This window comes from Oncorhynchus nerka, linkage group LG6 (assembly GCF_034236695.1).
Source record: "Oncorhynchus nerka isolate Pitt River linkage group LG6, Oner_Uvic_2.0, whole genome shotgun sequence".
NCBI classification, from domain to species: domain Eukaryota; kingdom Metazoa; phylum Chordata; class Actinopteri; order Salmoniformes; family Salmonidae; genus Oncorhynchus; species Oncorhynchus nerka.
Window position 1 is genome coordinate 4,207,312 of NC_088401.1, and position 26,981 is coordinate 4,234,292.

Genomic DNA, 26,981 nt, shown 5'->3' on the forward strand with positions numbered 1-26,981 from the left:
ACTAAGGTCAGTAGTGTAGTGGAGGGTAAACACTAAGGGCCAGTGGTGTAGTGGAGAGTAAACACTAAGGGCCAGTAGTGTAGTGGTGTAGTGGAGGGTAAACACTAAGGGCCAGTGGTGTAGTGGAGGGTAAACACTAAGGGCCAGTGGTGTAGTGGAGGGTAAACACTAAGGGCCAGTAGTGTAGTGGAGGGTAAACACTAAGGGCCACTGGTGTAGTGGAGGGTAAACACTAAGGGCCACTGGTGTAGTGGAGGTTAAACACTAAGGGTCAGTGGTGTAGTGGAGGGTAAACACTAAGGTCAGTAGTGTAGTGGAGGGTAAACACTAAGGGCCAGTGGTGTAGTGGAGGGTAAACACTAAGGGTCAGTGGTGTAGTGGAGGGTAAACACTAAGGGCCAGTAGTGTAGTGGAGGGTAAACACTAAGGGTCAGTGGTGTAGTGGAGGGTAAACACTAAGGGCCAGTAGTGTAGTGGAGGGTAAACACTAAGGGCCAGTGGTGTAGTGGAGGGTAAACACTAAGGGTCAGTAGTGTAGTGGAGGGTAAACACTAAGGGTCAGTAGTGTAGTGGAGGGTAAACACTAAGGGTCAGTGGTGTAGTGGTGGGTAAACACTAAGGGCCAGTAGTGTAGTGGAGGGTAAACACTAAGGGCCAGTAGTGTAGTGGAGGGTAAACACTAAGGGCCAGTGGTGTAGCGGAGAGTAAACACTAAGGGCCAGTGGTGTAATGGAGGGTAAACACTAAGGCCAGTAGTGTAGTGGTGTAGTGGAGGGTAAACACTAAGGGCCAGTAGTGTAGTGGAGGGTAAACACTAAGGGCCAATAGTGGAGGGTAAACGCAGGTATAAACCGTATACCCACTTTAGTTTAAGTGGGCATTGCCTATACTGACTTCATAATCCCTACTGGTGCTATCAAAGTAGTGCAGCGGAGGTTTACAATGTATCAGTCATGTAGTACAATCGAGAAATCACGGGCAAAGTAGCCTACACAATCGCCAAGACAGTGAAATATATTCACATGCGTGCAGCACACACACACAGCCTAGGTTCAGCTGAATATCATCTGCAGGCAGTAAGAGTGTACAGCTCTCAGCTGGTTCTGGCATAGAGCAGCTCACAGAAGAATGACATCGGTAGCCGGAATGACTTTTCAACTTATATCTACCAGTAAATGCTAACTAAGGCAACAATGGGTATGGAAACCAGGCATTGATAAAGTTTAGTCCGAAGTGTTGGTTAGTAGGCTATTTGTGATGCGCAATTGCCATCATGCGCTGTTTTCATCAGGGGCGAAGACTGTAAATGGACACAGGCCCACCCAATGGGGAGCCAGGCCCTGACAGGCCCACCCAATGGGGAGCCAGGCCCTGACAGGCCCACCCAATGGGGAGCCAGGCCCTGACAGGCCCACCCAATGGGGAGCCAGGCCCTGACAGGCCCACCCAATGGGGAGCCAGGCCCTGACAGGCCCACCCAATGGGGAGCACACATCACAATAACACAACCATTAAGCATTGAGATCTCTGGTGAATTCTTAGCCTGTGGGTCATCAGGTTGGTGTCTGCTGAGTCAAATCATTCATCTTCAAAGGGACCGGTTTAAACCCACCCACCACTCATTTCTCATCATCCCTAACCATCACCCTGGAGACAGCAGTCACACACACACAATCGCACAGAAACAGAGGAGGACGAGGTTCTGGCTAATATGTTCCGTCGCTGTTCTCTTGTTCCCTGGTCTCTCTTCCAATCAGGACAAGCGGATCACCGGCGGCTATGAGACCGTGCCGACCGATGACATCCACATGAAGCAGATCGGTTACGATAAGGAGTGGCTACACTTCATCAGAGAGTTCATATCCCCCGTCACTCTCAAAGTCTTCTCCGGATACTACACCAAGGTATCTGTCTGTCTGTCTGTCTGTCTGTCTGTCTGTCTGTCTGTCTGTCTGTCTGTCTGTCTGTCTGTCTGTCTGTCTGTCTGTCTGTCTGTCATATCCCCCGTCACTCTCAAAGTCTTCTCCGGATACTACACCAAGGTATCTGTCTGTCTGTCTGTCTGTCTGTCTGTCTGTCTGTCTGTCTGTCTGTCTGTCTGTCTGTCTGTCTGTCTGTCTGTCATATCCCCCGTCACTCTCAAAGTCTTCTCCGGATACTACACCAAGGTATCTGTCTGTCTGTCTGTCTGTCTGTCTGTCTGTCTGTCTGTCTGTCTGTCTGTCTGTCTGTCTGTCTGTCTGTCTGTCTGTCATATCCCCCGTCACGCTCAAAGTCATCTCCGGATACTACACCAAGGTATCTGTCTGTCTGTCTGTCTGTCTGTCTGTCTGTCTGTCTGTCTGTCTGTCTGTCTGTCTGTCTGTCATATCCCCCGTCACTCTCAAAGTCATCTCCGGATACTACACCAAGGTATCTGTCTGTCTGTCTGTCTGTCTGTCTGTCTGTCTGTCTGTCTGTCTGTCTGTCTGTCATATCCCCCGTCACTCTCAAAGTCATCTCCGGATACTACACCAAGGTATCTGTCTGTCTGTCTGTCTGTCTGTCTGTCTGTCTGTCTGTCTGTCTGTCTGTGTCTGTCTGTGTCTGTCTGTCTGTCTGTCTGTCTGTCTGTCTGTCTGTCTGTCTGTCTGTCTGTGTCTGTCTCTGTCTGTCTGTCTGTCTGTGTCTGTCTGTCTGTCTGTGTCTGTCTGTCTGTCTGTCTGTCTGTCTGTCTGTCTGTCTGTCTGTCTGTCTGTCTGTCTGTCTGTATGTATGTCTGTCTGTCTGTCTGTCTGTCTGTCTGTCTGTCTGTCTGTCTGTCTGTCATATCCCCCGTCACTCTCAAAGTCATCTCCGGATACTACACCAAGGTATCTGTCTGTCTGTCTGTCTGTCTGTCTGTCTGTCTGTCTGTCTGTCTGTCTGTCATATCCCAAGTCACTCTCAAAGTCTTCTCCCGATACTACACCAAGGTATCTGTCTGTCTGCAATGATACAACTACTGTTAGATCATCTATTAAATTACATAATCTATTATATTACATCAACTATTATATTACATCATCTATTATATTACATCTATTATAATACCTATGTTATATTACATCAACTATTATATTACATCAACTATTATATTACATCTATTATATTACATCAACTATTATATTACATCTATTATATTACATCAACTATTATATTACATCTATTATATTACATCAACTATTATATTACATCAGTTATATTACATCTGTTATATTACATCAACTATTATATTACATCAACTATTATATTACCTCGACTATTATATTACATATATGATATTACATCATCTATTATATTACATTATCTATTATTTTACATCAACTATTATATTACATCAACTATAGTATTACATCAATTATTATATTACCTAGACTATTATATTACATCAACTATTATATTACATCATCTATTATATTACATCAACTATTATATTACATCTATTATATTACATCTATTATATTACATCAACTATTATATTACATCTATTATATTATATCAACTATTATATTACATCAACTATTATATTACATCTATTATATTACATCAACTATTATATTACATCAACTATTATATAACATTAACTATTATATTACATCATCTATTATATTACATCAACTATTATATTACATCAACTATTATATTACATCAACTATTATATTACATCATCTATTATATTACATCATCTATTATATTACATCAACTATTATATAACATTAACTATTATATTACATCAACTATTATATTACATCAACTATTATATTACATCAACTATTATATTACATCATCTATTATATTACATCAACTATTATATTACATCATCTATTATATTACATCATCTATTATATTACATCATCTATTATATTACATCAACTATTATATTACATCAACTATTATATTACATCATCTATTATATTACATCTATTATAATACCTATGTTATATTACATCAACTATTATATTACATCAACTATTATATTACATCAACTATTATATTACATCTATTATATTACATCAACTATTATATTACATCTATTATATTACATCAACTATTATATTACATCTATTATATTACATCAACTATTATATTACATCAGTTATATTACATCTGTTATATTACATCAACTATTATATTACATCAACTATTATATTACCTCGACTATTATATTACATATATGATATTACATCATCTATTATATTACATTATCTATTATTTTACATCAACTATTATATTACATCAACTATAGTATTACATCAATTATTATATTACCTAGACTATTATATTACATCAACTATTATATTACATCATCTATTATATTACATCAACTATTATATTACATCTATTATATTACATCTATTATATTACATCAACTATTATATTACATCTATTATATTATATCAACTATTATATTACATCAACTATTATATTACATCTATTATATTACATCAACTATTATATTACATCAACTATTATATAACATTAACTATTATATTACATCATCTATTATATTACATCAACTATTATATTACATCAACTATTATATTACATCAACTATTATATTACATCATCTATTATATTACATCATCTATTATATTACATCAACTATTATATAACATTAACTATTATATTACATCAACTATTATATTACATCAACTATTATATTACATCAACTATTATATTACATCAACTATTATATTACATCATCTATTATATTACATCAACTATTATATTACATCATCTATTATATTACATCATCTATTATATTACATCATCTATTATATTACATCAACTATTATATTACATCAACTATTATATTACATCATCTATTATATTACATCTATTATAATACCTATGTTATATTACATCAACTATTATATTACATCAACTATTATATTACATCATCTATTGTATTACATAATATATTATAGTACTATTATACTACATTTTCTATTATATTACATAATCTATTATATTACATCAACTATTATATTACATTATCTATTTCATTACATCATCTATTTTACATCATATTTCAAATTTCATCATCTATTATATTACATCTACTATATTATATTTATTATATTACATCATATTATATTACGTCAACTATTATATTAAATCAACTATTATATAACATCAAATATTATATGACATGTATCTTATTACATCTATTATATTACATAAATTATAACAGATCATCAAATATATTTCATATTTTATTTGACAGGGTCTATTATATTACATCAAATTACATCCACTATTATTTTACATCAACAACTCTATTGCATCATTTATTATATTACATCATCTATTATATTTAATATATTATATTACATCATATTTTATATTACATTATATATTTAATTACATCAACTATTATATTACATTAACTGTTACATCATCTATCATATATTAAATGACATCAACTATTACATTACATCATATTTTATATTACATTATATATTTAATTACATTAACTTGTTACGATTAATGAGTGAAGAGGTGTGGAATCAGGCGCAGAGAGCAAAAGGATGTGGGAAAAACACGCTTTAATGTCCAGGAAAACGCGAAACCCGAATAATGCAAAACAAAATCACTCTAACACAAAACAGACAAGAACAAGCCCGCACGAAACAGAAGCGGGCTGAACAAACTTATATAACCCCACCCTAACAACCAAACAAGAAACAGGTGATACCAATCAGACAAAACCAAACGAACACAGAACAAAGGATCGGCGATAGCTAGTAGACCGGTGACGACGACCGCCGAGCGCCACCCGAACAAGAAGGGGAGTCACCTTCGGTAATATTCGTGACATAACTATTAAATTACATTAACTGTTATATCATCTATTATATTACATAATCTACATTACATACACTATTATTCTACATATTATACTATATTACATCTATTATACTACATAATCTATTATATTACATCCACTATTATTTTACATCAACTATTACATTACATCATCTGTTATATTACATCTATTATTACATAATCTGTTATATTACATCTATTATATTACATCTATTATATTACATCTATTATAAAACATCTATTATATTACATCTATTATATTACATCTATTATATTACATCTATTATATTACATCTATTATATTACATCTTCTGTTTTATTATATTATCTATTATATTACATCTATTATATTATATCTATTATATTACATCATATATTAAATTACATCTATTATATTACATCTATTATATTACATCTTCTGTTTTATTACATTATCTATTATATTACATCTATTATATTATATCTATTATATTACATCATATATTAAATTACATCTATTATATTATATCTATTATATTACATCTATTATATTACATCTATTATATTACATCAACTATTATATTACATCTTCTGTTTTATTACATTATCTATTATATTACATCAACTATTATATTACATCTTCTGTTTTATTACATTATCTATTATATTACATCTATTATATTACATCTATTATTACATAATCTGTTATATTACATCTATTATATTACATCTATTATATTACATCTATTATAAAACATCTATTATATTACATCTATTATATTACATCTTCTGTTTTATTACATTATCTATTATATTACATCTATTATATTACATCTATTATATTACATCTATTATATTACATCTTCTGTTTTATTACATCATCTATTATATTACATCTATTACATTACTTCAACTTTACACTACATCTTTTATATTACATATTATATCTATTATTTTACATCTATTATATTACATCATCTGTTATAATATAAAATATGATGTAATATAATAGATATAATATAATAGATGTAATATAATAGATGTAATATAATAGATGTAATATAATATATGTAATATAATAGATATAATATAATAGATGTAGTGTAATAGATGTAATATAATAGATGATGTAATATAATAGATGATGTAATATAATAGATGATGTAATATAATAGATGTAATATAATAGATGATGTAATATAATAGATGATGTAATATAATAGATGATGTAATATAATAGATGTAATATAATAGATGATGTAATATAATAGATGATGTAATATAATAGATGATGTAATATAATAGATGTAATATAATAGATGATGTAATATAATAGATGATGTAATATAATAGTTGATGTAATATAATAGATGTAATATAATAGTTGATGTAATATAATAGATGATGTAATATAATAGATGATGTAATATAACAACTATTACACTACACCTATTATTACATCTATTATATTATATCTATTATATTACATCTTCTGTTATATTACATCTATTATATTATATCTATTATATTACATCTTCTGTTATATTACATCTATTATATTATATCTATTATATTACATCTTCTGTTATATTACATCTATTATATTATATCTATTATATTACATCTTCTGTTATATTACATCTATTATATTATATCTATTATATTACATCTTCTGTTATATTACATCTATTATATTATATCTATTATATTACATCTTCTGTTATATTACATCTATTATATTATATCAACTATTTCATTACATAACCTATTATATTACATAATCTATTATATTACATAAACTATTATGTTACCTTATTTATTATATTTCATATTTTTTATTACATAATCTATTATAGCAGTGCATGATGATAATTACTAACCTAAACGTTTTAATCCCATCCAGATCTGTTGTACAGTGTTTAATTGATTGTAGGTTGATCAGCAGATACTGTCTAAGAGATGGGAATGACATGATGTCATTTTGGCCTTAACTTCACATAAGGATGATCTAAGAGATGTTGAAAGATATTTCCGTAAATGTGTGATTTGGGCCTGTTCTCCACAGGGCTATGCAGTGATGAACTTCGTAGTGAAGTACACCCCCGGCAGACAAGCCTACCTGAGACCTCATCATGACTCCTCCACATTCACCATCAACGTTGCTCTCAACAGCAAAGGAACTGACTTCCAGGTAAAACATTGTACTGAATGTCAAAACAGGAACTGACTTCTAGGTAAGACATTGTACTGAATGTCAAAACAGGAACTGACTTCCAGGTAACACATTGTACTGAATGTCAAAACAGGATCTGACTTCTAGGTAAGACATTGTACTGAATGTCAAAACAGGAACTGACTTCTAGGTAAGACATTGTACTGAATGTCAAAACAGGAACTGACTTCCAGGTAAGACATTGTACTGAATGTCAAAACAGGAACTGACTTCTAGGTAAGACATTGTACTGAATGTCAAAACAGGAACTGACTTCTAGGTAAGACATTGTACTGAATGTCAAAACAGGAACTGACTTCTAGGTAAGACATTGTACTGAATGTCAAAACAGGAACTGACTTCTAGGTAAGACATTGTACTGAATGTCAAAACAGGAACTGACTTCTAGGTAAGACATTGTACTGAATCTCAACACAGGAACTGACTTCTAGGTAAGACATTGTACTGAATGTCAAAACAGGAACTGACTTCTAGGTAAGACATTGTACTGAATGTCAAAACAGGAACTGACTTCCAGGTAAGACATTGTACTGAATGTCAAAACAGGAACTGACTTCTAGGTAAGACATTGTACTGAATGTCAAAACAGGAACTGACTTCTAGGTAAGACATTGTACTGAATGTCAAAACAGGAACTGACTTCTAGGTAAGACATTGTACTGAATGTCAAAACAGGAACTGACTTCTAGGTAAGACATTGTACTGAATGTCAAAACAGGAACTGACTTCTAGGTAAGACATTGTACTGAATCTCAACACAGGAACTGACTTCTAGGTAAGACATTGTACTGAATCTCAAAACAGGAACTGACTTCCAGGTAAGACATTGTACTGAATCTCAAAACAGGAACTGACTTCCAGGTAAGACATTGTACTGAATCTCAAAACAGGAACTGACTTCTAGGTAAGACATTGTACTGAATGTCAAAACAGGAACTGACTCCCAGGTAAAACATTGTACTGGGTGTCAAAACAAAAGTCAATTTATCTCATGTCCACAGTAGAGCACACAATGAAAATATACAGTTACACACAGATATTCACTGGGTGCTGTGTTCTCTCTCTCCCTCTCCCGTTCTCTCTCTCCCGCTCCCGTTCTCTCCCTCCCGCTCCCGTTCTCTCCCTCCCGCTCCCGTTCTCTCTCTCTCTCTCCCGCTCCCGTTCTCTCCCTCCCGCTCCCGTTCTCTCTCTCCCTCTCCCGCTCCCGTTCTCTCCCTCCCGCTCCCGTTCTCTCTCTCTCCCATTCTCTCTCTGCCTCTCCCGTTCTCTCTCTCCCTCTCCCGCTCCCGTTCTCTCTCTCCCTCTCCCTCTCCCGTTATCTCTCTCCAGGGTGGCGGCTGTCGGTTCCACAGGTATAACTGCTCCGTAGATTCCCCTAGGAAGGGCTGGAGTTTCATGCACCCAGGCCGTCTGACACACCTCCATGAAGGCCTGCCCACCACCAACGGAACACGCTACATCGCTGTCTCCTTCATCGACCCTTGAACCTTACACTCTACACTAGCATTTTATCAGGTTTAGTTTTTTTTTTTTTCGTTGTTGTTTTTGTTGTTAATTTGATCTGGGATTTTTTTTTGTCTTAATGATGCAGTGCCTTATTGATGTTGTCATCATGACATTTTACGGATGCAATTTACTGTACCCCCCCCGGAAAGAAAAAACATTTTTTGTTGTTGTTGAAAAGAACAAAATACTGCAAAGAAATTGTAGGAAAGGTCATACCAGAGTCAGACAATCACCTTCATTTGAAACTCTCTGTCAAACAGAGGACAGAGTGCCTTAACATGATGACTGTAATTCACCATCTGCATTTCAGGTCAAATATAGTAGAGCCTTCATACTTCACATCACTCAGAGTTGAATCATTCTAATCAATTAGTCAGTTGACCCATACTCCTAACCTACCCACAATGAGTAATCCTACCCACAATGAGTAATCCTACCCACAATCCTAATCAATTTGTTAGTAATCCCACACATAATCCTGAACAATTAGTCAGTAATCCCACCCATAATCCTGAACAATTAGTCAGTAATCCCACCCATAATCCTGAACAATTAGTCAGTAATCCCACCCATAATCCTGAACAATTAGTCAGTAATCCTACCCATAATCCTGAACAATTAGTCAGTAATCCCACTCATAATCCCGAACAATTAGTCAGTAATCCCACCCATAATCCTGAACAATTAGTCAGTAATCCCACCCATAATCCTGAACAATTAGTCAGTAATCCCACTCATAATCCCGAACAATTAGTCAGTAATCCCACCCATAATCCTGATACATTTGTCAGTAATCCCACCCATAATCCTGAACAATTAGTCAGTAATCCCACCCATTATCCTGTGAATATGTCAGTAATCCCACCCATAATCCTGTGAATATGTCAGTAATCCCACCCATAATCCTGTGAATATGTCAGTAATCCCACCCCTAATCTAAAGGAAATATGTGTTAATGGTTATTCTGCCAACAGGCACCTTGTTTTAACCATTTTAGATGGGGTTACCTGTTTGTATGGTTAACCTGTACTTTAAAGTGTAGTTTTAAAACCATTGTCCATCCATGTTCTGTCCACCCATTTTCAGAACATTGGGTTGCAGTTTGTTACCTGATGTTAATACGACCGACATGCCCAAAGATATATATATATATATATATATATTATTATTTTTGCACACCAGATAAAAACATTAATTACAGCAGAATTTAATATGAATTCTGGTTGAATGAAGTTGGATATTGTCAAAAAATGTTTTACTTGAAATGTTTACATCGTAGGACAACAGGAGGTGTTTACTTTCTCTGAAAGTTGTTTGTGAACTTTGAACCTCAGCCAGTTCAAGTGCTTAACTTATTGTGAAATGGATGGAACCGTAATAAAGTTGGAAAAAACAAACATGAATAGTGTTTGTTTTTTAAACTTCCATCAGTCACATTGTCCTTTGAGAAATGATCCCCATTGAAAGACTCAACCGTAGAGTAGGACGAGTGAAGAACAAAGCCTGACATTTTCCCCCTCTATTGTAAGATTTTCTATTATCTTGAAGCCATCCGTCAAAACCATTAAATTCTCATTTTCTCTGCATCGTTTCAATAAAACCAACTTTGGAAAGAATTAAAACACAAATACACACTGAATTACACACTGAATTACACGGGGAAATACACACAGAAATACACACGTAATTACATACAGTAGGTAGGTTAGGCTCCTTGTGGCTGTAACGGCTTTCGTCTTCTGAGGAGGATCGGACCAGAACGCAGTGTGGTAAGTGTTCATCTTGGTTTTTAATAACAATAATGAACACTGAACAAAACAATAAACGACAACGTGAAAAACAAAACCCGAAACAGTTCCGTGTGGAACAAAACACAGACACGGAAAACAAACACTCACGAAACACAAGTGGGGAAAGGCTACCTAAGTATGATTCTCAATCAGAGACAACTAACGACACCTGCCTCTGATTGAGAACCATACCAGGCCAAACACAAAAACAACATAGAAAACGGAACATAGACAACCCACCCAACTCACGCCCTGACTAAAATAAAGACAAATCAAAGGAACCAAGGTCAGAACGTGACATCTACCTATCTATCTATCTATTATCTATTATTATTATCTATCCTATCTGTTAGCTGTTGCTGTCATGACTAAAGGTCAGTTAACCCTTTCATCACCCCTCACCAACACACACAAACCACTGCGGAATCAATCACAGTCAAGAATGCATGACCCAAGGTTTAAAATATATTTATTTATATATATTTCACATGTATTTAACCAGGTAGGCCAGTTGAGAAGTTCTCATTTACAACTTACAAACAAACGTACAGTCAATAATACAAGTGAAAAATATATGTGCAGTGTGTGCAAATGTAGTAGGATTAGGGGGAAGGAGAAGCGGGTGGGGGCTTGGGCAGGTTTCTGCGGAGGGTGCAGAGCTGTTGGCCGGGGTAGGGTTAGCCAGGTGGAAAGCATAGCCTGCCGTAGAAAAATACCAAATTTCTGTTTGAAAAAGCTAGCCTTAGCTTTCCTAACTGACTGTGTGTGTTGGTTCCTGACTTCCCTGAAAAGTTGCATATCGTGGGGGCTATTCAATGCTGATGTAGTACGCCACAGGATGTTTTTGTGCTGGTCAAGGGCAGTCAAGTCTGGGGTGAACCAAGGGATATATCTGTTCTTAGTTCTACCTTTTTTGAACGGAGCATGCTTATTTAATATGGTGAGGAAAGCACTTTTAAAGAGCAACCAGGCATCCTCTACTGACAGGATGAGGTCAATATCCTCCCAGGATACCCGGGCCAGGTCAATTAGAAAGGCCTGCTTGCAGAAGTGTTTTAGGGAGCGGTTGAAAGTAATGAGGGGTGGTAGTGAGGGGTGGTTGTTTCACCGCGGACCCATTTCGGACGCAGGCAGTGATCGCTGAGATCCTGGTTGAAGACAGCAGAGGTGTATTTAGAGGGCAAGTTGGCCAGGAGGATATCTATGAGGGTGCCCGTGGTTACCGATTTAGGGTTCTACCTGGTAGGTTCCTTGATAATTCGTGTGAGATTGACGGCATCTAGCTTAGATTGTAGGACGGCCGGGGTGTTAAGCATATCCCAGTTTAAGTCACCTAACAGCACGAACTCTGAAGATAGATTGGGGGCAATCAATTCAGATATGGTAACCAGGGCACCGCTGGGGGTTGAGGGGGGTCTATAACAAGCGGCAACGGTGAGAGACGTATTTCTGGACAGGTGGATTTTTAAAAGCAGAAGCTTGAATTGGTTCGGCACAGACCTGGATAGTATGACAAAACTCTGCAGGCTCTCTCTGCAGTAGATTGCAACCCCCTTTGGCAGTTCTATCTTGTCGGAAAATGTTGTAGTTGGGGATGGAAATTTCCGAATTTTTGATGGCTACCCTAAACCAGGATTCAGACATGACTAGGACATCAGCTACTAAAACAGTGAATAAAACACACTTAGGGAGGAAGCTTCTGATGTTAACATGCATGAAACCAAGGCTTTTAAGGTTACAGAAGTCAACAAATGCGAGTGCCTGGGGAATAGGCGTGGTGCTGGGGGCTACAGGGCCTGGGTTAACCTCTACATCACCAGAGGAACAGAGGAGGAGTAGGATAAGGGTACGGCTAAAGGCTTTAAGAACTGGTCGTCTAGTGCGTTGAGAACAGAGAATAAAAGGAGCAGATTTCTGGGCGTGTTGGAATAGATTCAGGGCATAATGTACAGACAAAGGTATGATAGGATGCGAGTACAATGGAGGTAAACCTAGGCGTTGAGTGACGATGAGAGAGGTGGTCTCTGGAGGCACCAGTTAAGCCAGGTGAGGTCTCCGCATGTGTGGGGAGTGGGACAAAAGAGCTATCTAAGGCATGTTGGGGCGGGGCTGGGGGTCTCACCAGTGAAATATAACAATAAGAAATAACCAAAACAGCAGTAGACAAGGCATATTGACATTAGGGAGAGGCATGTGTAGCCAAATGATCATAGGGTCCAATGAGCAGCAATAGGTGAGTCAGGGAGCCGTTCGGTAGTCGCTACAGCGCTAGGCGAGCTGGAGACAAGGGAAAAGCCTGTTGAAACCACCTCGGACAATTACGTCGGCAGACCAGTCGTGATTGATCGGCGTGGCTCCTTGTCGGCAAAAAGGATCCAGGCCAATTGGCAAAACAGATATTGTAGCCCAAGAATTAGCTGGTAGACCTCTTCGGCCAGCCGGGAGATGGGCCTAGCTTGAGGTTAGTTCAAGGCTAACTGGTGCTTGCTCCAGGACAGCGGCGTCAGCCAGCAGTAGCCACTCGGTTACAGCTAGCCAGTTACGATGAGCCGGTGTAATGGTCCTGAACTTGCGCCAGTAATCCGGTGATCTGGTCGAGAAAAAGCAGTCCATTCTGCTCTGGGTTGATATCTCGCTGTGCAGACTGGCAGGTATTGACCGAACTGAAGCTGGCTGGTGTCCGAGTTAACGGTGAAGACCGCTAGCAGTGGCTAACTGACTACTAGCTAGTTAGCTGGCAAGCTGCTGATGGGTGTCCCGGTGCTCAAGTATAGAAATTGCAGGTCCGTACCACATTGGGTGAGGCTGGTTGCAGGAAGTATATTCAGTTCGTAGATAGAAAGTGAGATTAAAATATACGAAATATATATTTAAAAAAAATAGGAAAACGACTATTTACACAGAACAAGACAACCACACATCCAACCGTTGTGCCATGTTGGAAATAATTGGCGAAGGAGTGGTTTTATGCTTCGTTGAGAGGTGTACTGTCGCTCTGTGTTGATGTTCAGTACAGTCTCTAGAGTGAAGGTTCAGTACAGTCTCTAGAGTGAAGGTTCAGTACAGTCTCTAGAGTGAAGGTTCAGTACAGTGTGGAGAGTGAAGGTTCAGTACAGTCTCTAGAGTGAAGGTTCAGTACAGTGTGTAGAGTGAAGGTTCAGTACAGTCTCTAGAGTGAAGGTTCAGTACAGTCTCTAGAGTGAAGGTTCAGTACAGTGTGTAGAGTGAAGGTTCAGTACAGTCTCTAGAGTGAAGGTTCAGTACAGTGTGTAGAGTGAAGGTTCGGTACAGTGTGAGGAGTGAAGGTTCAGTACAGTCTCTAGAGTGAAGGTTCAGTACAGTCTCTAGAGTGAAGGTTCAGTACAGTGTTTTTAGAGTGAAGGATTCTATAACTATGTAGATTGAAGTTTCAAGTGTAGTTCAGTTTATCCTGTGTATTAGTGTGTATTAGTGAGCACACATGCATGTTCACCACATGATGGCAAGATACAGAGTTCACAGAGGAGTAGAGGAAGATTGATGATAAGAGTCCTGGCAGATGTTGATGCAGGAGGGGGGTTGCGTGAGTCGGTGTGTTGGTGGGTCTGGCGACAGCAAGGTGTTAGAGAGAGAGAGAACATCACACCATAGGGGGGGGGGGGTGCTACCAGGGCATCTGTGTGTATATTTAACTCACCTGGCATTTCAGATGAGATTATCCTTGTCGTGATTTAGCCTGGCCTCTTACTGACCTCAAAGTGACACATCAATCCCCACTTTACCCTACCCCATATTTTAACCTCCTAAATGTAGCATAGCTGTTTTTCAGCACTTTGTCTAATTTATGTAACATTGATGTGTGTTAATGTACCAGTAAAGTAATTCAGTGTTTTTATTAAATAACAACTATTTTCAGCGTTTAGATACTCATGGACTTCCAGTCATTGCACTTAGTATTGCTAGTTAAGAGTCCCTGCTAGTTAAGAGTCCCTGCTAGTTAAGAGTCCCTGCTAGTTAAGAGTCCCTGCTAGTTAAGAGTCCCTGACTGTCTTCACGTAGCTTTCCCTGCCACATGCATCCTGACCTGCCTGGACGTTTGAGAAGGCCTTGTGAAGCAGTAGATTGGCTGGAGGTGGAAAGGGACAGGAGGGGTGTGGGAGAAAGGGGGAAGGAGGGGGAGCTTTTGGTCAGGCGTTAGGCGCAGGGTTCCCACCTGGTGAAAGAGTCCTTTGTAGGGCAGTGAAGGGAGCAGCTTTCTCCACGATGTAACACGGTCTGGCCAGGGTAACACGGTCTGGCCAGGGTAACACGGTCTGGCCAGGGTAACACGGTCTGGCCAGGGTAACTCGGTCTGGCCAGGGTAACACGGTCTGGCCAGGGTAACACGGTCTGGCCAGGGTAACACGGTCTGGCCAGGGTAACTCGGTCTGGCCAGGGTAACACGGTCTGGCCAGGGTAACACGGTCTGGCCAGGGTAACACGGTCTGGCCAGGGTAACACGGTCTGGCCAGGGTAACTCGGTCTGGCCAGGGTAACACGGTCTGGCCAGGGTAACACGGTCTGGCCAGGGTAACACGGTCTGGCCAGGGTAACTCGGTCTGGCCAGGGTAACACGGTCTGGCCAGGGTAACACGGTCTGGCCAGGGTAACACGGTCTGGCCAGGGTAACTCGGTCTGGCCAGGGTCCAGCTCTCTGAAGAGGAGCATTGATTCCCCCCCCCCCCCAGGCAGCTCAGGAAACTGGCTTGCCTAATAACCTCACAGCTTCTCGCTGAAACAATTTATCAAAAGGCTGAACGGCGCAACTGCATATAACTGTATATTTTCATTGCGTTCTCTACTGTTACTGCTAAAGTACAGTGACATGAGATGAGTGGACTTTTGTGTTGAGATACAATGTCTTACCTAGAAGTCAGTTCCTGTTTTGACATTCAGTACAATGTTTTACCTAGGAGTCAGTTCCTGTTTTGACACCCAGTACAATGTTTTACCTAGGAGTCAGTTCCTGTTTTGACACCCAGTACAATGTTTTACCTAGGAGTCAGTTCCTGTTTTGACATTCAGTACAATGTTTTACCTAGAAGTCAGTTCCTGTTTTGACATTCAGTACAATGTTTTACCTAGAAGTCAGTTCCTGTTTTGACATTCAGTACAATGTTTTACCTGGGAGTCAGTTCCTGTTTTGACATTCAGTACAATGTCTTACCTGGGAGTCAGTTCCTGTTTTGACATTCAGTACAATGTTTTACCTGGGAGTCAGTTCCTGTTTTGACATTCAGTACAATGTTTTACCTAGGAGTCAGTTCCTGTTTTGACACCCAGTACAATGTTTTACCTAGGAGTCAGTTCCTGTTTTGACACCCAGTACAATGTTTTACCTAGGAGTCAGTTCCTGTTTTGACATTCAGTACAATGTTTTACCTAGAAGTCAGTTCCTGTTTTGACATTCAGTACAATGTTTTACCTAGGAGTCAGTTCCTGTTTTGACATTCAGTACAATGTTTTACCTGGAGATCAGTTCCTGTTTTGACATTCAGTACAATGTCTTACCTGGGAGTCAGTTCCTGTTTTGACATTCAGTACAATGTTTTACCTGGAGGTCAGTTCCTGTTTTGACATTCAGTACAATGTCTTACCTGGGAGTCAGTTCCTGTTTTGACATTCAGTACAATGTTTTACCTGGAGGTCAGTTCCTGTTTTGACATTCAGTACAATGTCTTACCTGGGAGTCAGTTCCTGTTTTGACATTCAGTACAATGTTTTACCTAGGAGTCAGTTCCTGTTTTGACATTCAGTACAATGTTTTACCTAGGAGTCAGTTCCTGTTTTGACATTCAGTACAATGTTTTACCTAGGAGTCAGTTCCTGTTTTGACATTCAGTACAATGTTTTACCTGGAGGTCAGTTCCTGTTTTGACATTCAGTACAATGTCTTACCTGGGAGTCAGTTCCTGTTTTGACATTCAGTACAATGTTTTACCTGGGAGTCAGTTCCTGTTTTGACATTCAGTACAATGTCTTACCTGGGAGTCAGTTCCTGTTTTGACATTCAGTACAATGTTTTACCTGGAGGTCAGTTCCTGTTTTGACATTCAGTACAATGTCTTACCTGGGAGTCAGTTCCTGTTTTGACATTCAGTACAATGTTTTACCTGGAGGTCAGTTCCTGTTTTGACATTCAGTACAATGTCTTACCTGGGAGTCAGTTCCTGTTTTGACATTCAGTACAATGTTTTACCTAGGAGTCAGTTCCTGTTTTGACATTCAGTACAATGTTTTACCTAGGAGTCAGTTCCTGTTTTGACATTCAGTACAATGTCTTACCTAGAAGTCAGTTCCTGTTTTGACATTCAGTACAATGTCTTACCTAGAAGTCAGTTCCTGTTTTGACATCCAGTACAATGTCTTACCTAGAAGTCAGTTCCTGTTTTGACATTCAGTACAATGTCTTACCTAGAAGTCAGTTCCTGTTTTGACATTCAGTACAATGTCTTACCTAGAAGTCAGTTCCTGTTTTGACATTCAGTACAATGTCTTACCTAGAAGTCAGTTCCTGTTTTGACATTCAGTACAATGTCTTACCTAGAAGTCAGTTCCTGTTTTGACATTCAGTACAATGTCTTACCTGGAAGTCAGTTCCTGTTTTGACACCCAGTACAATGTTTTACCTAGGAGTCAGTTCCTGTTTTGACACCCAGTACAATGTTTTACCTAGGAGTCAGTTCCTGTTTTGACATTCAGTACAATGTTTTACCTAGAAGTCAGTTCCTGTTTTGACATTCAGTACAATGTTTTACCTAGAAGTCAGTTCCTGTTTTGACATTCAGTACAATGTCTTACCTGGGAGTCAGTTCCTGTTTTGACATTCAGTACAATGTTTTACCTGGAGGTCAGTTCCTGTTTTGACATTCAGTACAATGTCTTACCTGGGAGTCAGTTCCTGTTTTGACATTCAGTACAATGTTTTACCTGGAGGTCAGTTCCTGTTTTGACATTCAGTACAATGTCTTACCTGGGAGTCAGTTCCTGTTTTGACATTCAGTACAATGTTTTACCTAGGAGTCAGTTCCTGTTTTGACATTCAGTACAATGTTTTACCTAGGAGTCAGTTCCTGTTTTGACATTCAGTACAATGTCTTACCTAGAAGTCAGTTCCTGTTTTGACATTCAGTACAATGTCTTACCTAGAAGTCAGTTCCTGTTTTGACATCCAGTACAATGTCTTACCTAGAAGTCAGTTCCTGTTTTGACATTCAGTACAATGTCTTACCTAGAAGTCAGTTCCTGTTTTGACATTCAGTACAATGTCTTACCTAGAAGTCAGTTCCTGTTTTGACATTCAGTACAATGTCTTACCTAGAAGTCAGTTCCTGTTTTGACATTCAGTACAATGTCTTACCTAGAAGTCGGTTCCTGTTTTGACATTCAGTACAATGTCTTACCTGGAAGTCAGTTCCTGTTTTGACACCCAGTACAATGTTTTACCTAGGAGTCAGTTCCTGTTTTGACACCCAGTACAATGTTTTACCTAGGAGTCAGTTCCTGTTTTGACATTCAGTACAATGTTTTACCTAGAAGTCAGTTCCTGTTTTGACATTCAGTACAATGTTTTACCTAGAAGTCAGTTCCTGTTTTGACATTCAGTACAATGTTTTACCTGGGAGTCAGTTCCTGTTTTGACATTCAGTACAATGTTTTACCTGGGAGTCAGTTCCTGTTTTGACATTCAGTACAATGTCTTACCTGGGAGTCAGTTCCTGTTTTGACATTCAGTACAATGTTTTACCTAGGAGTCAGTTCCTGTTTTGACATTCAGTACAATGTTTTACCTAGGAGTCAGTTCCTGTTTTGACATTCAGTACAATGTTTTACCTGGAGGTCAGTTCCTGTTTTGACATTCAGTACAATGTCTTACCTGGGAGTCAGTTCCTGTTTTGACATTCAGTACAATGTTTTACCTGGAGGTCAGTTCCTGTTTTGACATTCAGTACAATGTCTTACCTAGGAGTCAGTTCCTGTTTTGACATTCAGTACAATGTCTTACCTAGAAGTCAGTTCCTGTTTTGACATTCAGTACAATGTCTTACCTAGAAGTCAGTTCCTGTTTTGACATTCAGTACAATGTCTTACCTAGAAGTCAGTTCCTGTTTTGACATCCAGTACAATGTCTTACCTAGAAGTCAGTTCCTGTTTTGACATTCAGTACAATGTCTTACCTAGAAGTCAGTTCCTGTTTTGACATTCAGTACAATGTCTTACCTAGAAGTCAGTTCCTGTTTTGACATCAGTACAATGTCTTACCTAGAAGTCAGTTCCTGTTTTGACATTCAGTACAATGTCTTACCTAGAAGTCAGTTCCTGTTTTGACATTCAGTACAATGTCTTACCTAGAAGTCAGTTCCTGTTTTGACATTCAGTACAATGTCTTACCTAGAAGTCAGTTCCTGTTTTGACATCCAGTACAATGTCTTACCTAGAAGTCAGTTCCTGTTTTGACACCCAGTACAATGTCTTACCTGGAAGTCAGTTCCTGTTTTGACATTCAGTACAATGTCTTACCTAGAAGTCAGTTCCTGTTTTGACATTCAGTACAATGTTTTACCTGGAAGTCAGTTCCTTTGCTGTTGAGAGCAACGTTGATGGTGAATGTGGAGGAGTCATGATGAGGTCTCAGGTAGGCCTGTCTGCCGGGGGTGTACTTCACTACGAAGTTCATCACTGCATAGCCCTGTGGAGAACAGGCCCAAATCACACATTTACGGAATTATCTTTCAACATCTCTTAGATCATCCTTATGTGAAGTTAAGGCCAAAATGACATCATGTCATTCCCATCTCTTAGACAGTATCTGCTGATCAACCTACAATCAATTAAACAGATCTGGAATGTTGGATACTTGTGAATACATTTACTGAACAGCTCTGGCATGAACTATAGAGAATTGTTGATGTAATATAATAGTGTATGTAATATACTAGTTGATATAATATAATAGATGATGTAATATAATAGATGATGTAATAATAGTTTTTGTAATATAATAGTTGATGTAATATAATAGATGATGTAATATAATAGATGATGTAATATAATAGATGATGTAATATAATAGATGATGTAATATAATAGTTGATGTAATATAATAGATTATGTAATATAATAGTGTATGTAATATAATAGTTGATGTAATATAATAGATGATGTAATATAATAGATTATGTAATAATAGTTTTTGTAATATAATAGTTGATGTAATATAATAGATTATGTAATATAATAGATGATGTAATATAATAGATGATGTAATATAATAGTTGATGTAATATAATAGATGATGTAATATAATAGTTGATGTAATATAATCGTTTTTGTAATATAATAGTTGAGATTTAGATGCACTATTGTAAAGTGACTGTTCCACTGGATGTCTTAAGGTGAACGCACCAATTTGTAAGTCGCTCTGGATAAGAGCGTCTGCTAAATGACTTAAATGTTAATGTAAATGTAATATAATAGATAATAGATGATGTAATATAATAATTGATGTAATTGATGTAATATAATAGATGATGTAATATAATAGATAATGTAATATAATAGTTGATGTAATATAATTGTTGATGTAATATAATAGATGTAATATAACAGTTTTTGTAATATAATATTGCATGTAATATAATAGATGATGTAATATAATAGTTTTTGTAATATAATAGATGATGTAATATAATAGTTTTTGTAATATAATTGTTGAATTAATATAATAGATGATGTAATATAATAGTTGATGTAATATAATAGTTGACGTAATATAATAGATAATGTAATATAATAGATGATGTAATATAATAGTTGATGTAATATAATAGATAATGTAATATAATAGTTGATGTAATATAATATTGTATGTAATATAATAGTTTTTGTAACCAATCAAGCATGTATCATCCAACATGGTGGCGTATTCTCTCTGCTACCAAAACATCTCAAAGTACGAGTGCTGGTCTTGGATCAGTTTCCCCTTTTTACTGTATATCACAATAAAGGAGGTTATATATACACAGGACGGACTGGATCCTAAATCAGCACTTCTGCTTTGAGACACCTTGTGAAGAAGGGCCCAGCTCCCTGCGCATGTACTACACCCAGCAGTACAGTGTTATTATGGGTGTCCTGGAAAGAGAGAGAGAGCCTGATGAATGAATCAAAATGGCCTCGTTAAGTGCTGGGTGGTCAGAGAGATAGTGACTACAGTGAGTGTGGCATACAGTACACTCTGGTCCGAACCACACAATGTCCTCCGGCTCCTCTAGGCCTGGGTGTTTACAACAGACTGACAGACTGGTAGTCCTTAGCCGTACAGTTAGCTAGCTCAGAGGCCTAAAAGCCTGGGTTCTGAGTGGCTGGCTATGGGCACGTGTGGGGGCACAAACGTGCTTATAGAGTGAGAGGCAGCGAGGGAGAGAGAGAGAGAGAGACGAGTGCCATGGCTACCACTGTGTGGGCGGTGCCCATCGTGTGTCGGTTTACAGTCGGTACCTCTGTTTCACCAGCTTGGAGGATGAAAGAGAGGATTCATCCGGTGTTGGTGGTGCCAGAATCCTGATGTGACCTCCACCGCAGGTCTAATCCAAGAAGATGAGATGAGGCAAATAGAGCAGACACTTCCACTAAACATCCTGTGCCTTCCTTTGCATTTTAAGTTACTTTTCAGTCTTGTGGTGAATATTTTATACTGTCCCCAAATACTCACTATCCCATCCCCAAAGTCCCTATCCTTTCCCAAATAGTCACAGTCCTGTCCCCTTTGTGTCCTAGACAACTGTTACAATGGATCTCTGCTGAGACGTGTCCTAGACAACTGTTAAAATGGATCTCTGCTGAGACGTGTCCTAGACAACTGTTAAAATGGATCTCTGCTAGGGGCCGATTTCCTCTTGAGCTGGCTGGTTAGAGGACCAGAATATAATTACAAATAAGTTGTAGGCTGCAAATTGACCACAAGAGGCCCAAATAAATGACTGAAATAATCACTTCAAATATTACTTACATTTGTATACAATCACATACACAGTATCTCTAACATGCAATAATACTTTGGAAAATATGTCCAAAATGAAAATCACTTGGAACAGATTTGTCAGTCTTTTTACAATATTTTATGTCCAACATTTTTTTTAATATATATATATATATATATTTCTTGTCAGAAAATTTAGGTGGCCAAATAAAATGACCATGGTACAGAGGCTAGCTACGGGATTTATTGGAAAACCGGATGGAAATAAAATGTTGATTTGATTGGAGATGTTGAGGAGGGATATGTGTGTTTTACAACAGTTAGAGAGATGGAGAGGTGTTTAGCTAAGCCTGGGCAGAGAGATGGAGAGGTGTTTAGCTAAGCCTGGGCAGAGAGATGGAGAGGTGTTTAGCTAAGCCTGGGCAGAGAGATGGAGAGATGTTTAGCTAAGCCTGGGCAGAGAGATGGAGAGGTGTTTAGCTAAGCCTGGGCGGAGAGGTGGAAGAAGTGACTCAGCACTTTCCCCTCTCATGTGGAAAAGTACAAGGAATCTGTGTGGACTGGTGTGTGTGTGGACAAGCCTGTGTATGTGGTCTTGTTCTTCTCTGTGTGTGTCCTGGAGTGTCTCTCTCTCTCTCTCTCTCTCTCTCTCTCTCTCCCTCTCCCTCTCTCTCTCTCTCTCTCTCGAAAGGTCTAGAGTGAGGGCCTTTCCTGTGGTCTAGAGTGAGGGCCTTTCCTGTGGTCTAGAGTGAGGGCCTTTCCTGTGGTCTAGAGTGAGGGCCTTTCCTGTGGTCTAGAGTGAGGGCCTTTCCTGTGGTCTAGAGTGAGGGCCTTTCCTGTGGTCTAGAGTGAGGGCCTTTCCTGTGGTCTAGAGTGAGGGCCTTTCCTGTGGTCTAGAGTGAGGGCCTTTCCTGTGGTCTAGAGTGAGGGACTTTCCTGTGGTCTAGAGTGAGGGCCTTTCCTGTGGTCTAGAGTGAGGGCCTTTCCTGTGGGACTTTCCTGTGGTCTAGAGTGAGGGACTTTCCTGTGGTCTAGAGTGAGGGCCTTTCCTGTGGTCTAGAGTGAGGGCCTTTCCTGTGGTCTAGAGTGAGGGCCTTTCCTGTGGTCTAGAGTGAGGGCCTTTCCTGTGGTCTAGAGTGAGGGCCTTTCCTGTGGTCTACAGTGAGGGCCTTTCCTGTGGTCTAGAGTGAGGGCCTTTCCTGTGGTCTAGAGTGAGGGCCTTTCCTGTGGTCTATAGTGAGGGACTTTCCTGTGGTCTAGAGTGAGGGCCTTTCCTGTGGTCTAGAGTGAGGGCCTTTCCTGTGGTCTAGAGTGAGGGCCTTTCCTGTGGTCTAGAGTGAGGGCCTTTCCTGTGGTCTAGAGTGAGGGCCTTTCCTGTGGTCTAGAGTGAGGGCCTTTCCCTGTCTCCTCTTTTGCCCATGAAAGTGATCTTAATCTTGCTGCTCCAGTATAATAAGTCCAATAACTTCCTGTTTGATTTCACCACACACCCTCAACTACAGTAAAGGAGAGCTGAATCATTTCTCTCTGCCACGCTACACATCTCCTCCTTTGGTTGTCTCTCCCAGGTCTGTGAGATCACTGTTTTTTTTCTTTTAGCTTGTCACTCACTCTAGACCAGTATCTTAGGAACGTGACTAACTTCCCCATTTGATTTCTACTTGTATACCCTGGAGGAGTGCTCATGGGGCACTGTTGACCAAAGGCTCTCTGAGCACTGAAATGTGCTGTGGTGCTTGAACAATTGAGTTTGAATTGTGTTTGACACGCAGAAAAGAGCAGAACAAGGCCTGTATCCACAAAGCCACTCATAGTTGGAATACAGGTCCAGGATCAGTTCAGGAAATAATGAATAAGAGAGGGGGATCTGATCCTAGATCAGAACTCACAATGAGGGTCCTCGGGGAGGGCTCTATGGTACCAGAGGGCTCTATTGGACCAGAGGGCTCTATTGGACCAGAGGGCTCTATGGTACCAGAGGGCTCTATTGGACCAGAGGGCTCTATATGACCAGAGGGCTCTATGGTACCAGAGGGCTCTATAGGACCAGAGGGCTCTATTGGACCAGAGGGCTCTATGGTACCAGAGGGCTCTATAGGACCAGAGGGCTCTATGGTACCAGAGGGCTCTATGGTACCAGAGGGCTCTATGGTACCAGAGGGCTCTATAGGACCAGAGGGCTCTATGGTACCAGAGGGCTCTATTGGACCAGAGGGCTCTATGGTACCAGAGGGCTCTATTGGACCAGAGGGCTCTATGGTACCAGAGGGCTCTATTGGACCAGAGGGCTCTATTGGACCAGAGGGCTCTATTGGACCAGAGGGCTCTATATGACCAGAGGGCTCTATATGACCAGAGGTCTCTATAGGACCAGGGGGCTCTATATGACCAGAGGGCTCTATTGGACCAGAGGGCTCTATTGGACCAGAGGGCTCTATATGACCAGCTGGCTCTATTGGACCAGAGGGCTCTATTGGACCAGAGGGCTCTATAGGACCAGGGGGCTCTATAGGACCAGAGGGCTCTATAGGACCAGGGGGCTCTATAGGACCAGAGGGCTCTATATGACCAGAGGGCTCTATAGGACCAGGGGACTCTATATGACCAGAGGGCTCTATATGACCAGAGGGCTCTATAGGACCAGGGGGCTCTATATGACCAGAGGGCTCTATATGACCAGCTGGCTCTATTGGACCAGGGGGCTCTATAGGACCAGGGGGCTCTATAGGACCAGAGGGCTCTATAGGACCAGGGGACTCTATATGACCAGAGGGCTCTATATGACCAGAGGGCTCTATAGGACCAGGGGGCTCTATAGGACCAGAGGGCTCTATATGACCAGAGGGCTCTATATGACAAGAGGGCTCTATATGACCAGAGGGCTCTATGGTACCAGAGGGCTCTATGGTTCCAGAGGGATCTATGGTACCAGAGGGCTCTATATGACCAGAGGGCTCTATAGGACCAGAGGGCTCTATAGGACCAGAGGGCTCTATAGGACCAGAGGGCTCTATGGTACCAGAGGGCTCTATAGGACCAGCTGGCTCTATGGTACCAGAGGGCTCTATGGTACCAGAGGGCTCTATGGTACCAGAGGGCTCTATTGGACCAGAGGGCTCTATGGTACCAGAGGGCTCTATATGACCAGAGGGCTCTATATGACCAGAGGGCTCTATATGACCAGAGGGCTCTATAGGACCAGGGGGCTCTATATGACCAGGGGGCTCTATAGGACCAGAGGGCTCTATATGACCAGAGGGCTCTATATGACCAGAGGGCTCTATATGACCAGAGGGCTCTATGGTACCAGAGGGCTCTATGGTTCCAGAGGGATCTATGGTACCAGAGGGCTCTATTGGACCAGAGGGCTCTATGGTACCAGAGGGCTCTATGGTTCCAGAGGGATCTATGGTACCAGAGGGCTCTATTGGACCAGAGGGCTCTATGGTACCAGAGGGCTCTATATGACCAGCTGGCTCTATTGGACAAGGGGGCTCTATAGGACCAGGGGGCTCTATAGGACCAGAGGGCTCTATTGGACCAGAGGGCTCTATATGACCAGAGGGCTCTATATGACCAGAGGGCTCTATGGTACCAGAGGGCTCTATATGACCAGAGGGCTCTATATGACCAGAGGGCTCTATATGACCAGAGGGCTCTATATGACCAGAGGGCTCTATAGGACCAGAGGGCTCTATAGGACCAGAGGGCTCTATAGGACCAGAGGGCTCTATGGTACCAGAGGGCTCTATAGGACCAGCTGGCTCTATGGTACCAGAGGGCTCTATGGTACCAGAGGGCTCTATGGTACCAGAGGGCTCTATTGGACCAGAGGGCTCTATGGTACCAGAGGGCTCTATATGACCAGAGGGCTCTATATGACCAGAGGGCTCTATATGACCAGAGGGCTCTATATGACCAGGGGGCTCTATAGGACCAGAGGGCTCTATATGACCAGAGGGCTCTATATGACAAGAGGGCTCTATATGACCAGAGGGCTCTATGGTACCAGAGGGCTCTATGGTTCCAGAGGGATCTATGGTACCAGAGGGCTCTATATGACCAGAGGGCTCTATAGGACCAGAGGGCTCTATAGGACCAGAGGGCTCTATAGGACCAGAGGGCTCTATGGTACCAGAGGGCTCTATAGGACCAGCTGGCTCTATGGTACCAGAGGGCTCTATGGTACCAGAGGGCTCTATGGTACCAGAGGGCTCTATTGGACCAGAGGGCTCTATGGTACCAGAGGGCTCTATATGACCAGAGGGCTCTATATGACCAGAGGGCTCTATAGGACCAGGGGGCTCTATATGACCAGGGGGCTCTATAGGACCAGAGGGCTCTATATGACCAGAGGGCTCTTCTATATGACCAGAGGGCTCTATGGTACCAGAGGGCTCTATGGTTCCAGAGGGATCTATGGTACCAGAGGGCTCTATTGGACCAGAGGGCTCTATGGTACCAGAGGGCTCTATGGTACCAGAGGGCTCTATGGTACCAGAGGGCTCTATTGGACCAGAGGGCTCTATGGTACCAGAGGGCTCTATATGACCAGAGGGCTCTATATGACCAGAGGGCTCTATATGACCAGAGGGCTCTATAGGACCAGGGGGCTCTATATGAC

General features: G+C 40.1%; 1 protein-coding gene across 2 annotated transcripts in view; it reads left to right on the forward strand.

Moving 5' to 3' along the window:
* Positions 1–10,995, forward strand: part of LOC115131010 (procollagen-lysine,2-oxoglutarate 5-dioxygenase 2-like) — a 153,453-nt gene extending 142,458 nt beyond the window's left edge. For both annotated transcript variants that reach the window (XM_065019225.1, XM_065019226.1), the window contains 3 exons: positions 1,758–1,904; positions 7,895–8,020; positions 9,392–10,995. In XM_065019225.1, coding sequence (XP_064875297.1) covers positions 1,758–1,904; positions 7,895–8,020; positions 9,392–9,547 — 429 coding nt within the window. In that variant the 3' untranslated portion in view covers positions 9,548–10,995. The remainder of the gene's footprint in view (positions 1–1,757; positions 1,905–7,894; positions 8,021–9,391) is intronic.
* The last annotated feature ends 15,986 nt before the right edge of the window (positions 10,996–26,981 follow it).